Here is a 16,160-nt window from a genome sequence, read left to right as displayed (position 1 = left end):
TGTTATAGGCTAATCTCTCACCCTCTTTCTCGACTCTGTGCCTTGGATAGTTACATTTTGACAAAACCTGTCAGATCTAAGTATTATTATGTTTTTGGTCAAGTTATTGTTTAACATGATTCTTTTTTATAATTTATTATTTTGGAACAAACGAGGGTCTCTGTTTAATCTGAACGCAGATACATACACACACACACACACACACACACACACACACAGACAGAAACACACACATGCACACACACACATCCACATACACACAAACACGTACACACATACACGCACACAGGCACGCACACACACACACCCACATATTGGTACCGGCAATTATAACGGCTGATACATAATTACAAATTCAGTAGGATTAAAGGAAAACCGAATATTCATCATCATTTAGGCTGCATTTCCAGTATTGGTGTGACGTAGTTTGTCCACCAGATGGCCACCATATTATTGGCTCAATGTATTCACATGTCGACGTTTTGCCAAGGAAGGGGTGGGATATGCGTAGTCAACGGCCATATTGGCGTTACAAACTAACCCCATGCATTTCTATTGAGTGCTGTGTCTCATCATTAGAAAGTCTCTGCTGAGACGCCTGTGTGTTTGTTTGAAGTGCGTGTGTAGGGTGTGAGAGGGTGCTTTGATTCCAGTTTGGTAGTTGTAGTCTATGCGATTAAAAGCATGTGTGTGTGAAGTATCCAAACAATGATAACACTTTCATTATGGCTGCTTAGCCACAGACCTTCAGCTACTGTAGCCTAGTGGGTCCCATTTAGAAGTGGCCACTTCATTCGCACTTTCCGTGATTCACGTAGCTGCGTGAAATGTATCCCACTACTGGGTCGCGGAGACATGCCAGGTGGGGCGCGAACTGACGTGTATTTGTAGCCTAGGCCCAGGTAGCACCCGATGCACAATGGACACACTGTGTTATTCATAGGGAAGCGCTTGTTTCAAGGCAGCTTAGTTAGTCCCCTACATGAGATTTTGAACGTTGTTGTGGGAGTGATGAATTTCATCAAAACTCTGCCCTTAAAAGCACGTCTATTCTCTGCACTTTGCGAAGAGATGGTAGCTGACCAAAAGGCTGTACTGTTTCACAGCGAGGCAAGGTGGCTTTCCAGAGGTAAAGTGCTGTCGCGCGTGTTTGAGCGCCGAGTCGCCTCTTCTTGGAGGAAGAGCGCTGTTTGAATCTGCAAGCACGTTCACTAACATTTCTTGACGAAACTGGCCTATCTTAGCGATATATTTGATATATCTTAGCGATACATTTCAATTAAATGTCCAGTTACAAGGCAAAGACAAGCACCTACCTCACCTAGCAAATAAGATTACTGCATTCACCAAAAAAACTTGAGTTATGGGACAGGCGCCTCGATCGCGACAGTATTATGCCTTTGAGATTTCTGAGCGAAATCGCTGAAACGTTTCGGGAGCCACTCTTGTGATCCCATGTGTTAAACAGTAGGCCTACATCACATCCCTGCAAAGTTTATTTCAAAAATATTTCCCAACCAGCAGTGCTCAGTATGACTGGATTATGGATTCATTTAATGCAGCATGTTGGTATTTGGTAGTTGCTATTTCATTGAATATATTGTACAAATACATTGTATATGCTTCCTAATATGTTGCTGGAAAACAGAAATATGTGTGTTATTATGTATTTATTTATTTATTATTATATCTGCAGCACCAGCTGATTTTAACTCTGTTGAAGAGGATATATTTAGAACTTGTCATTATTTCAATAAATTTGACAATTTTAAGCTTGACCTACCACTTTCTTAGAGCGATGAGGGACAGGTGGGGCTCGAGAATGCCCCCTTGATCAAAGTGGGGAATGAAAGAAAACGTTTGAGAACCACTGCTCTAAGGAGTGACTCAGAAAGTCACGCAGACAACGGTCTCACTCTCAAGACACTAACTTATAGCTGTCTCACTCCCAGGGTACTAAGCTAACAAATTGGTTCCTTTTTTGCATTTAGAATAGCTCTGAAACTGGGGGGCGAACACGTCGCAGGGGACGCCAGAGCGTGGATATCTCAAAAGCAAAATTAAACAATATTTCTATTGGGCGCCTACCATGGATAGGCTGGGTGAACCCAGCCTGATCTGCCGGCGATTTCTTTTTCGATTTCTTAAAAGATTGAGCTTGGTCTGGTGAAAGTCAGACTAACCATGGACCTCACAGTTGAAAAATGCAAGGGAACATGAATCAGCCTATTGCCACGAACAATAACGGACAACTGCTCTTCAACTTGGCCCGTTAAAATGTGTATGAACAGTCTAGCAACGCATTTCATGAAGGCTTGATTAAGAAGGCTTGATTAAGAAGGATTTATTTTCGCGGAACGGATGTACAGGACTGAGCGGCGGTCATATTTTGTACCACTATGCGGTACATCTAGTTATTATTCCTCTGCCATGGGAGTCTATGGCAGCCCATAGAACCGTCTGGTAAAAAGTTGAAATTTGGCACAATGATTAGGGACTGCCCCATGATTAATTTCACCAAGCCAAGTCAACATTGTATGGTATTGGATTTTAGCGAAAGTGAAACAAAATTTTCGCAGGTCACAATTTTTTTCCGTTTTACTCCAAACTTGACACACATAATCTTCAGTCCAAGCCTCAAAAAAGTTATCCCTTTTTGTCTTCAAATATAAAACTGTTCGCCCGTAACAGCCAATCGAAATTAGTTTATACTTTTGGTCTAGAACCTAAAAGACAAAAGCAAAGAAACAAGTTAAACAGTTCCACCAAAAACAAGGAATGTCTAGAATTGTTCATTGCAACTTAAATAGGTCATGTTGCACCATCAAGCTGGTGGTTCATTGCAAACAAAGCAGCATTCTGTCTTTCATTCATTTCAGTTTAAGGCAGGTGATATTGACATAGGTCAGCAAGTTAAGCGAGGCAGGGGGGGGGCAATCACGATATACTACAACTGGAAAACTTGATTCATGTAGGCTAGCCTGCCCCAGGCTACAGATGTGGCTTTCATTTATAGGCCAGAATGATGTAGAAATGAGTAGGCCAAGTAAGCATACTCTGTATGTTGACAACACAAACGTTATACCTCAACCTCTGTAGTGTGTTTTAATGAGACTTTGGTCATATGGGGTCCGTTTCCTAACAGCATAGTCGCTAACGATGATGGCAGCCTACCATGATAGTGTTTACTTAGGCTACAACAGCTACCCAATAAAAGCATAGCCTATTTTGGCCGAAATATGAAAATTACCCATAGGGTAGTAAGTTGGTGGTATAGCTGCTAACACTTTCACTAGCTAGTTTGAGACCACTCATTTCATATACATAATCTCTTTTTTGAGATTGTTTCAGCCTAAAATGGCTGATGTCGTGGCAACTTTTGTAAATAATTGCGATGGAATTTGCAGTGTTTTTAGGCGTTTGTTGCAAAGAAATTGCGGGAGAAAGTGAAAATTGAGAAAATAGTTGGGATTTATATATACACATATATATATATACATATATATATATATATATATATAATTTGATTGAGGGCAATGAAGGGTAATAAGACCAAAATCACACTGATTATCTTTATATTCTTTAAAAAAAAAAAAATTACAAAAAAATCAAAGTACTTTATTTGTAGCTAAATGAAGAAATGCTTTGGCTGGGGTAGGCTAATTCACAAAGCAGTATAACCTTTTGTAGAACTGTCTAAATAAGAGTGTCGTGGAAAAACCTGGTCCACTTCCGAATCCAATTAACAATTTATCACTTTACTATTTACTAATTAGCACTCTGGGACAAGGCGTCCGAAGGAGACAATGCAGACAGGTAATCTCTGAAGACTGTTGATCTTTATTCACCGTATTGCAGTGATAGTCCAGCCTAAACGATGTCCAGACCAGGTGTCAAGCAATAGGGTGAGGTGAGATGTCATCAGCTGGCGCCCCCCGATGAGATCTGAGATCAAAGTGGCTGCGGCCTATCTTTTATACTCCTTAACCTTAGAGTTGGGCCCTCTCGCCACCCTCGATAGAAATCCACCACAACAGCCAGCCCCTAAAGAGATGGCATCATGTCATATGTTTCAATACATTCATATATTTTGGAATTCAAAGTAAGTTCATATCTTTTTAATAATTCATATTCTGTGACCTGCATAATTACTAATAGCCAAATAAGTATTTAGTAATTTCAATGTTTCATATTGATTTCTACGGCGGTCTCTGAGTTTGGAATTGAGTGCGGCGTCTGGTTCAATATTCTGTGCGAGGGACTTGTTGTAGGTGAAATTTCATGGGGAAACTATGGTGATTGGTTAAATTTGCAGAAAAGTTGCGGCGTTTGGACAAAATCGTAATGTCGCCCAGAATTCGCAAGATTGGTAGCACAGGGATAACACAGTCCACTGCATTTACATGCAATGTATCTTACTTTTTGCCCTGTTTTCTCATTGGCCTGTACCCTGGTCTGTCAATTGAGGTTTTGAAATGACTTGAACTTGAACCCCACCCCCAGGTACTTTCTACAATATTATTTGCGTTCCTCCTGAGCGGGAGACAGCCAATGACACTCTCCAGGGCGCGAAGGTTCTGTGCTCCATCCCTCCTACTGACAACAGCCGGCCATCTTACTACCACAGCTTTGGTAAAGCTCATTCAACTCCCCTCTATAGCCACAGTCTTGCTTTTTAAACATATCTTATATGTATAACCTAATTTATGACAAATTATTTTGATTAGATATTAGAAACCTGAGAAACTTTTTATATTAGTCTAGAAGCATTGAAAAACCATCAGATCGTTTGGCCATTCCACATGTTCTTGTTAACTAACAGATATGCTAATCATATTCCTTTAAAGAATTTTCAATGTATTAGCATTATCATTTTGTATTCATATAATAACTTACAACATGTTTAAACCATTTTAATCTTAAGTGCTGTTTTTTCATCTGTCCTTTGCAGCTATGTCAGAAAACTATGTGTTGTTCATTGAACAGCCTATTAAAATGAACGTTTGGAAGATTCTCACAGCTAAGCTGACAGGAAAGGGTATTAGTGATGCCATCTACTGGGACCCCAAACTTGAGACTATCCTCCACCTAATCCACAAACAGACTGGCCAGGTAAGCAGCCAATTCTGCATGAAGTATCAGCTCAACTAACAAAAGTGCTGAGAACTTCTTTGCCCACGCAACATTCCACCTCATTTCTCTGAGCTGTGAAAACTGTATTTGTGTTTCTTGTTTGTCTCTGCAGGTCAGTCCAGTGAAGTACCACACCAAAGCCATGTCCACCTTCCACCAGATCAATGCCTTTGAGCAGGACAGCTTCCTCATGCTGGACCTGTGTGCCTCAGATGACGGCCAGGCCATCAACGTCTACAACCTCCAGAACCTGCGCAAGTCAGGGGAGGCTTTGGACCAGGTAGGCCCTCTTATATTAACTCTCTGTCACACTGCTAAGGATTGGACCCAAATGTAGGACACAACTCAAGATGAAAATCAAACAGATTTTACTCACGAAACAAGAGCAACAGAGGAATAATAGCTGGCTTCAGACCGTCGAGCCAGGCCAGGCTAGGGTAATTTGAGGGGCCACCTAGTAGCCCAGACTACAAGCCTTAATGACCCGGACACGTTTGTGTTCATACTGTCAGGCCATTAGCCTCTCCGCATTACACCTCGACACGCCCTCACTTGTGAAAACCACCCATTTTCAAACAGGATAAGCAGAAAGTCGCGTATCTCTTTCCTATACTGTAGCCTATGCTATCGAAGTCAGTCACCTATTTATGTCCTTTTACGTGCATCTCTTAATAGGCTATTCATTCCTATACAAACCCATACGGCGGATTCCTAAAAACGCAAGCACACACAACATACGTGTATCTAAATGAGCTATGTACCATAAATTACATTTTACCGTGACTCGAAGAGCTGTAAACATACAGTGTTGTAAGGCTGTATGTACAAATCCGCTTGGAGCTCCGGTGGAATTTTGATTTCACGAAGATGTGCCGTGTGAGTGGCCACCCACCAGCCCAGCACCAAACTCCGACTGCACAGTAAAGAAAATAGGATTTTGAAGGCAGTAGATGCTCCTGCTAAGAACCAAACCAGACTTTGTTCAAATCTACACATCTATGGCTACTGGAAAATGTAAGGTTCATTTATCAAATGTTATTTTTAAGTATTAAAAAACATCTTTATTTTAAAATTTCTGAACGAAAGGGGCTGAAACTGAAATTCAGTTCCAGTAGTTACGTTCCATCGGTTACGTCATTTGTTTACGCCGCCATTTTGGCAGGGAACTGATCAACGAAAAAATTAATGGCGAGAATTTCACTGATGAGACTGATGAGAGTAGGTTTAGGGCGTCAGAATACACCACACATTTTACTCCATTTGAAATAATCAACTACACAAGAAAGCTAAACCGATTGAATATTAGCGATCCGTACAATGCCCCAGGTGTACTTTTTTGTCTATAGCCCTGCCAGCGCTCGGTTACCCAGACACCTACAACTATTTAATTAACTTCCCTTCGTCCTATTCCGGTGACTCGCTGAAGTCGTATAAAAGTCTAGAAGGATACAAGTGGACTGTGTCCGGATTTGTGTCTTGTTTACAAATGTGGAAACTACCAGCACAAAAGAACTGCGCAATCATTACTGCGAGGGTAAGAGAGAGGCACTTCAAGTTAGTTTACGTTACCGTTAGCAACAGCTAAAGTATAGTCTATCATTGCTAACAATTTTAGCCATACATTACAGAGTATAGGGATAAGGCTATCCTAGAAATAAAAAGCTTAACCAAGTGTCATGATCCTATTACAGGTAAATCATTCTCAAAGGCTCAATGACCCCCAATTAAAGCCGTGGATTGTGGTCAGGAAGGATGGTGTAGTGTTAGGAGCTCACTGCAACTGCACAGCAGGGTTTGGGGAGTGCTGCTCCCATGTTAGTACAGCGGTTAAGCCCTCAAATCAAGGGGAATTGTGCACTTTTTGAAAGAAACATGAAACTTCTACCATAGTTAGGTTATACCATAAGGTTTATTTTCAGATTGGGAGGGAAGTCAAATTTGACCTCTGAGGCCCGGGAGAGGTCAAATCCAAGATGGCCGCCAACAATATTCAAAAGTGCCTCACGTTGGAACCAAATACAGTAGAAAAACACTTAAGGTGTCATTTCCCACTAACCTTTGGGTGCCCATTCTGTATCTGATAACTTTGAAACCACCAGAGTTCAAGAAAATGCATTTATGTAAAGGTCAAGGTAAACAAAACATCAAAATATTCATTTTTTATGTACCCTATGTACCCCAATTCATTTCTTTGTTGTCCCTGTATTATTAAGTTATTAGTTGTTATTTCATGAGATGTGTGGCTAATTTAATTTATTCACAGCACAGAATTATCCACAGGTGACCCCCCTAGACCATTTTCACAGACCACCTGCCATACCACCGCTGGTTAAAAAAACCCTGCTTCAGAGAGTTGTTGCTACAAGCCACAGTACGCACAATGTAGAGAGCACTTCAATCGACATATTCTAACAGGTAAACATATTGAACAAACAATATTATTACATAATTACATAATATTATTCATGTTGCAAATTAATTTAACCATTGCCAGGAAGGAGTTTTCCTTGGTAGTTAGCTTTTGAGGTAAACATCATGGACATTCATCAAAATAATTATCCTAGCTAAACTAGAAGACAGTCTGGAACATGTATGTGAGCTGAAGCTAGTTTAATGATTGAACAGAGTATATTGTAGATATGTCAGCTTGGTAATGTGAAATTTGTTATGGCTGAAATAGGTACCGGTAATGTTAACAGAGTAGCCTAGTTAAAAAGCCGGTCAACCGGTCTTGAACACATTTGTAGCTAGCATGTTAATATAAGGCTGTCTTTAATTACTACTAATTAATTCTTTCTTACTGTTAAAGACTATCAATTGGGAGATTGTTAGGGCAGGTTTTGTGGTGGACTGATGCTCAATGTTTGTTCCATCAAGTACCATGTTGATGAAGGCCGAGAGAGATGGAGGCACAGCCCTCTGCTGGCAGTTTTCTTTGAATGAACTGTCAAAAGAGAAAGATGAATTAAGGATCTCTTTGCGCACTACTTGTGCATGGCATCACTGTCAGTTTGACAGACTATCATGAGAGCTGGTCCAATGTCCATCTCAACTCAGGAGTGTGTCTGTTCCGCGTGAATGTGCCCTCAGATGTGGAAGCTCAGAAAGCAGTCGTTCTTTCAGTCTGGTGGCGTGAATCCGTTCACCTACAGTAAGACCAAGTTGTTCCTCACATTTCTGTCAGTGTTGTAGGTGCATGCATTATGGAAACCTGAATAACCTGCAGCAGGCTCATTGCAAAAGGAGCATGTAGGTTCTGTGGACGGTGAATGGCTGTGGGCAGATTGCGAGTGTATAGACACAAAGAGACACAAGGCTAAGTGGCACAAGAGATGTCAGCTAAAACTCAACAAAAAAGCATTTGATGAGCTAAGTCGGGGGAAAGTAACTACAGCACAACAACAAAATACCTCGACTGTACACACGAGATCTGCCCCCAGCCATTCACCGTCCACAGAACCTACTTGCTTCCTTTCCAATGAGCCTGCTGCAGGTTTTTCAGGTTTCCATAATGCATCAAGCTACAACATTGACAGTGAGGAAGTGTGCCTTTCCATTGAGGCCAAGTACCATCACCACTGTCTGTCTTCATTGTACAACAGAGCCAGGCAGGCTGCATCTAAACGAAATGACGGAGATGATTCTTGTCTACATGGCATAGCCTTTGCACAGTTAGTGGCATATCTGGAAGACATGAACAGTGATGAGAACAGTGCCCCTTTCTTCAAATTGACAGACATCGCTCAGTTGTACAAGACCAGACTGGAACAACTTGGTCTTACTGTAGGTGAACGGATTCACACCACCAGACTGAAAGAACGACTGCTTTCTGAGCTTCCACATCTGAGGGCGGAAGAGACACACTCCTGAGTTTTGAGAAGGACATTGGACCAGCTCTCATGATAGCCTGTCAAACTGACAGTGATGCCATGCACTTAATGCAAGCAGCACAAGTAGTGCGCAAAGAGATCCTTAATTCATCTTTCCCTTTTGACGGGTCATTCAAAGAAAACTGCCAGCAGAGGGCTGTGCCACCATCTCTCTTGGCCTTTATCAACATGGTACTTGATGGTACAAACATTGAGCATCAGTCCACCACAAAACCTGCCCTAACAATCTTCCAATTGATAGTCTTAACAGTAAGAAGTAATTAATTAAGTAGTAATTAAAGACACAGCCTTATATTAACATGCTTGCTACAAATGTGTTCAATCCCGGTTGACCGGTTATTTAAAGGGACACCAGGCAAGCCTGTTGCTTTTTCTCTACGAAACTCCCCTTCGCTCGGTCTGAAGCTCTTTTCCTTTTCTTTGAGTCTTCCGTCAAGGGTTTTCGCTGCTTCTTCGCCGGCTCTGCCATACACACGTTTTCAACAATCTCTAGCGTTTCGTTAGCCTGCCTGCTTCGGTCGGCGGGTAGGGTACACTGAACTTGCAAGCGGGATATTCTTCCTACAGGCAATAGGGGCGGGCGAGAGAGTCTTCACTCACCCTGTTTTTTTTTAACCAGCGGTGGTATGGCAGGTGGTCTGTGAAAATGGTCTAGGGGGGTCACCTGTGGATAATTCTGTGCTGTGAAGAAATGAAATTAGCCACACATCTCATGAAATAACAACTAATAACTGAATAATACAGCGACGAGAAAGAAATTAATTGGGATACATAAAAAAAATTATATTTTGATGTTTTGTTTACCTTGACCATTACATAAATGCATTTTCTTTAACTCTGGTGGTTTCACTACTGTGTTTGGTTCCAACGTGAGGCACTTTTGAATATTATTGGCGGCCATCTTGGATTTGACCTCTCCCGGGCCTCAGAGGTCAAATTTGACTTCCCTCCCAATCTGAAAATAAACCTCATGGTACAACCTAACTATGGTAGAAGTTTCATGTTTCTTTCAAAAAGTGCACAATTTTCATGGTTACCCGCTGTACTATGTATCCGCTACATTGTTTAAATTATGGCAATATAGTGCTACTGATGAGGAGGCGTCAGTGACATCGAAGAAATGCAAATGGTCAACAACAAGTGATGAATCGGTAAAAAGGTTGCCATATCAAGAAGGGAAAGACATCGTGTTTAACAACTCTCAGCGTGTCAAAAAGCAGAGCTCTAGGGATGCAATGCTACCTGTAATCCCCACCCCTTACCCCACAAGAGGTAGCAGCACTACATAAAAACCTCTCCGAGTGCCATACACAAGAGGGAAAGATCCTGAAACCAGCGTTTCTCTCTGTAGTCAGAGGCTATGTCTCCTCATATGTCCCCAAAGTCATCACGCTAAATCTGCCACAACCCCTGACTCAGCTGTACACCAAGCATGCAAGAGAAGTTAGCCTAGCAGAGTTAGAGGAGAGAGCAGAAACTCTTGATTGCCCAAATAACCGTAACCAAAGAACAGGTAAAGTGGTTCATAGTTCGGGAAACAGGTTAAGGTGTAGGCTAATTTGGAAGGCTGACAGTTCAGTTGTTGTATTTTCAGAGTGACATTGTGGAGGAAGAGACTCGTGCCCAATCAAAGTCTAACATCTGGTTCGAACAGAGGAGTGGCAGGATTACTGCATCGACTTTCAGGGCAGCTGTAAAAACAAATTCCTCTTCACCTTCTGTGTCACTGATCAGGAAAATATGATACCCCAGGTCTAATAGCTTCATTACTGAAGCAACCAGGTATTTCAAAGCATCGCAATAACAGTTTTTAGACTTTCAAATCTAAATGGCAATCAGCCTACATACACAACAGCATTCTGCCAGGGCTGAAGGACGTGCGAGGCAAACTAGCATACTAGCATTGCACACCTCGTAGCCTAATATTGTCTTGATCATATCCAAAGTAAATCAGTATCGCAAACTCACCATGTAGCTAGAAGAGGATCTTTATTTGATGCGAATTCTTCAAATCTTGCTGAAAATCCATTTGAGACCGATTTGGCCAACTACAATTTCGTGCAAAATAACATCCTTTCCAACGATCTTGAGCAGCCATTGATTGGATCAGATTACATTTCCTTACTAGTCTGAGCTGCTGCATTTTAAGCTAACACGAATCTGCTTAGCGTTTTCAAGAAAGATAAACAAGTGCGAACACTGCACACACATGTGAAATCTGTCATTATTGCGTTCAAGAGTTGACTTGCCCCCCTCTCCACACCCCCTCAGAAAAGCTCATTGCCCCTAGTGGTGTGGAGATATTTTGCCATTGCATGTGCCTCCACCTCCTTAGCCCTGATCTTTGAGATTACTTTTGCTTTTGGTTAACCATATTTAAAGGAAAACTAATAGATATGACCATTTACAGATGGGGTTGCAAGCATGAGGAATCAGGTAGAAGAAGCTATGAAATGCAGCATCACATATCTCACTCCAATGTCCAGCTAAAACCTGCAGGCTTCAGAATCTCCACAACACACCCATTTGTTGGGGCCTCACCTGATGGCTACGTTTCTTGTAGTTGTTGTGGTACAGGCATAATAGAGATTAAATGCCCTTTCTGCAAGGGCCTATCAGTAAATGAGGCCACAAACGACACAGGATTTTGTCTGGAAAAAGATGAAACAGGAACCTTAAGACTGAAGCGTGGTCATGCCTACTACTGTCAGGTTCAGATGCAGCTGTTTGTCACCAACATGCCCTACTGTGACTTTATTGTTTGGACTGAGAAGGACAGCACTTCCGCCTTTGTAGAACGCATCACCCCAGATCTACCTTTTCTTTACTTAGAGTTAGAAAGTGCCACAGAGTTTTTTAAAAAATGTATTGTACCTGAGCTGCTTGCTAAATATTTCTCTGCTCCACAACAAAAAAAATACATGAAAATAAAGACCTGTATCAATTAAAAGGCAACTTGGTATCACTGAAATGGTACAACAGAGTTACATACATACATTTGTCAAAGCACAGCACACGTGCACCATTTTGTCAAGACACATTATGTCATTTTCTCTGTCTGTAAAGCATATGGGCACAGTGCTTTGCAAAAGAGTGTATTTCTGACGAAGAACACCAATTACTCGTTCTATGTGTATCCGAAGAGATGCCAAGCTTCTGGTGCTCTCCAATTCAATGGGATCTAACTGTTTCTTGCCACGAGTGAATGCAGGAATCTTTAACTCAGCTTGATAAGAATGAATGCTCTCACTGACAGTGAAACCTCGGTCAGCCAAAACTAGGTCCCCTGGGAGCAAATGAGGTAAAAAATGACTGTGCTCTGTGATGTATTTGTCACTTGTGCGGCCCCCCCACCCATTGGAAATAAAACAAATCGAACCCTGTGGAGTAATGGCTATTAAATACTTCATGGTGTGGTGAGACTTATATGTTGAATAACATTGTGCACTGGCTAACAAGTTACTAGGTTTCTCTATGAAAATTTCAAAACAGTCGATAATGCAAACAGTCTTCTCAAAAACAGAGTTCCTAAATGCATATGGAAGTGATTCTCTCAGTGGCTCCCGTTCAGGCCATGTGACAGTATTTGGAACTAATCTCTCATGCATCACATTAATACAGTGCTTGAAAAGTTTTGAAATAGTAGTGGAGTCAACACCAAAATAAAAAGACAAAAAGTCAAAAGAAAAATTCATTCTAAGCTTCATTAATGTCAGCATATACTGCTGAAATAATGTGAGACTAGACCTGTGTTTTGAAAAAGGTGCAACAACCTGCACTGTAAAAAATAACACTACATCTTACTGCAGTAACACAAGTATACTTTACTTACTATAGGCTGACCAAGTGTTCTTACTAGAGTAACATTAGTAATGTGCCTAACTTGCAACAATGGGGTCTAAAACTTGAGATACACGTAAAGCTTCACAACTCAGACCTGAGTAAACTGGACTCACGCAGTGCACACGCGCACAGTTGCAGAGGGAGCATTCTGGATTCCACAGCCAACGGTTGGCAGTGTTACGGTGTGGCTGACTTTGGGATGGAGTGTAACAGCTTCACCAGTGACTTGCTCTGTCCGTAAGTTTACAGTATGTATTAATGTGTCAAATGTTTACAGTATAGGTTGAACTAACAGCATTTGTGCAAAACTGTACATTCTGTTTCATTAACAACTGGGGTAATGTTAAGTTCAACTTGCTAAGTGGTCGATATATCTCGCTTAGCTGCTAACAGTTTGCAGCTAACTGATAGCAGCTATGCGAGTTAAAACCAAAGATCTTTGTTAACACTGCCTCAGACCATGCTGAGCAGAAAACAAATATTCTAGGTATTCAAGCCCTTTGATATTTTTTTGTTATCGGTTATGAGGAAGTGGTGGCGCCTGGGGTCTAAAACTAGGCTGTATAAATTTGCCAATAGCAGTTGTCTTCATGAGCTCTCTTAATGAAGTTTAGTTCTAACGTTAGCCATTTCTCATGAGAAACGCTTGCTAGCATGCTAAGTTGATTCAAAACGTGTAAAGATTAAACTGTGTATGGTTTACGTCGATATTCCTACTGTATTGATAAAACAATTAGGATAATTGGACTCATAACCTTACTGACTGAGAAAGCCATGGTCTTTTATCTAAAATCTTTCGTTGTGATTTAGCAAGAGGACTTAGGTTGCAGTGTGTGGAATTTGAACGAATGTGCCGTTATTGAGGTGCAAAATGGCATCATATAATTCCAACGTATGATTGACATTTTAAATTCTATTGTGATAAATGTACTAGGCCTGAAGCAATAGAGAAAAATTAAGTTGCCAAATCATAATATTTTTAGCTTAACAGTATTAATTAGGTCTCTGGAGAAATAATTTAAATTAACATTTAATGTGATAAACTTAATCAGCTGTTTTAGTTAAACATGGCCAATAGATGCATATTGATAATAATTTTGCCCTCTTTTTTCTTTTGCAGTTGGAAAACTGAAAATGCAGAGCAATGAACTGGACATGTAAGTTGTGCTTGTTTGGATGTGAAGTCAGAGGTCAGTTGCTCAAACACTACTGATTGAAACATGGAGGTTACACCAGAATACGACCGAAAAAAAAAAACTGCAGAGGGTGGTGAAAACTGGCCAGCATCACCGGTTCCTCACTCCCCACCATCAAGGCCATCCAGGGCAAGTGATGCTTATGTGAAGGCGCGAGCATCATCAAAGACTGTTTTCACCTCAACCACAGACTGTTCACCCCACTCCCCTCTGGGGCGTTACAGGTCTCTCTGCACCCAAACCAGCAGGTTCAGAGGAAGCTCCTTCCCTGCGGCTGTCACCCTACTGAACTCTAGCTGTGCATCCCGGTGACAATCAACCAACTAAGCCCCCGCCCGATGCCTCCTTGCCTGTGCCTGTTGAGGTGTCCACCATGACCACGGAAACCTTGGCGGGGACACCCCCCCCCTCAGTGGACAATTGCACTACCCTATCCCACCCATAGTGTTCTATTTATTTACAAATGTACATACTGTAATTACAATATATAGCCATTCCATTTTCTACTGCTCTCTTCATACTATTCATCCTGCACATACACGTATTCTTACTACTGTTATAATGTTACTGTTTCTGCACTACAGTTACTGTTACCACACTGCACATAGCTGTATACTGTACATATATGTCTATATGGTTCATACCAAATATATCCATATTTATTCTGCTAATACACTGCACATATTTATACCTAATTTATATTACTCTAAACCACCTTCTGTAAACCAACTGTATACTACTGTTTACACCGCATATTTCCTATCCTGTCTATGCACCACCTGTCTTTGTATATCACATTGCATTTTTCTGCTTTTTTTGCACTTCTAGTTAGATGCAAACTGCATTTTGTTGTCTTTGTACTTGTACTCTGCAAAATGACAATAAAGTTATCTAATCTAATAGTGCCAACTATTTGTGTATATTCTGCAAGTAAACTTTACTATCCAACATAAAGTACCCTTTACAACTCAAAGTAAGGGTAACTCATTTAACAGTAGTAAATACAACTTTGTTTCAAGTAAGCTTTACTTGAGGGCATGAAGTAAACTTTACTTGTTGGAAGTAAGTAACCAGAACTTTAAAGTCTTAAGTAAGGATAACTTCTTCTAAGTAAGCATTACTTGTAGACATCAAGTAAACATAACTTGAAAGAGAAAAGTTTTGTTTACTTAACTTATTTAAGGCAACGAGTTTCCACCCTTTTTTCAAGTAACCATTACTTATTATTTTTTACAATGTGGAACAATGCAATCATCAATGAATATGCTGATAGACCAGTTAAAAGGTTGACCTTTTTGTCATTCTTCTGTAGGGCAGTTTCATTCAATTCAGTCCTACTTATTATTTCTTTAAGGAACATATTTTCTGTCCTCAGAGCCTGGCATTCCAACTCCAGTGCTCTTACCTGTTCCTTACAGATGTCACTGTTGCATGTTGGCCCATCAGAAGCAGCAACAGTGGCGGGTTGCTGGGAATTTTCTTCCAAACCTGCATTTTCAGATTCCCCCACAGGACATTCATTGCTGCTTAGGTCTGCAGAAGGGTGCTCGCATTCTTGAGGAGATTCTGTCAGAGATGTAACTGGCCAGTGCACCGGTGCAGCGGATGACTTTTCTGCTTGTGCTCTCCTTTGACGTTTGGCCTTCTGTCTTCGGCTGAAGGTATCCAAAAGCATATTTCGCCTCTTCTTCTCTGCAGTTGATGTATGCTCAAAAATGGATGGGATGAAGTCGGGTGACAATGGATTTTCACTCTTTGCCCCTAAAACCAAAGTCATAAGGCAATAAGTCACAGCATGTACAGTAGAGGTGGCTATCTGAACTTCACTGCTAGGCTTCACTATGAGTCAGATGCATAGCAAAGGTAAAACTAACAGGCAAGCTAGCATCATTGTATACTGAAGTACAAGCGACTTATTTCTCGAGCACACAATTATTTCTGAACAAGATCTCCATTCAGTGCCCCCACCCACCCATACACACTGACTAGAACTACATTATGCTTTACTAAACATTAACATAAACATTATGACTAAACCCCACGTTTGATTCGTTATGCCGGACATGACTGACAGAAATAGTAACTAGATGTACCGCAT

At 41.1% G+C, this 16,160-nt stretch overlaps 1 protein-coding gene across 1 annotated transcript in view; it reads left to right on the top strand.

The window, feature by feature from the left end:
• The window catches only part of bco2a (beta-carotene oxygenase 2a), a 58,708-nt gene that overhangs the window by 17,610 nt on the left and 24,938 nt on the right, over positions 1–16,160 (top strand). Inside the window, exons 6-8 of the mRNA XM_048237075.1 lie at positions 4,504–4,632; positions 4,952–5,112; positions 5,246–5,413. Coding sequence (XP_048093032.1) covers positions 4,504–4,632; positions 4,952–5,112; positions 5,246–5,413 — 458 coding nt within the window. The remainder of the gene's footprint in view (positions 1–4,503; positions 4,633–4,951; positions 5,113–5,245; positions 5,414–16,160) is intronic.

The sequence above is a fragment of the Alosa alosa genome, chromosome 2, assembly GCF_017589495.1.
Source record: "Alosa alosa isolate M-15738 ecotype Scorff River chromosome 2, AALO_Geno_1.1, whole genome shotgun sequence".
Classification (NCBI taxonomy): Eukaryota; Metazoa; Chordata; class Actinopteri; order Clupeiformes; family Clupeidae; genus Alosa; species Alosa alosa.
Note: the sequence above shows the minus strand (reverse complement) of the source record. Positions and strands in the feature narration are given on the sequence as shown.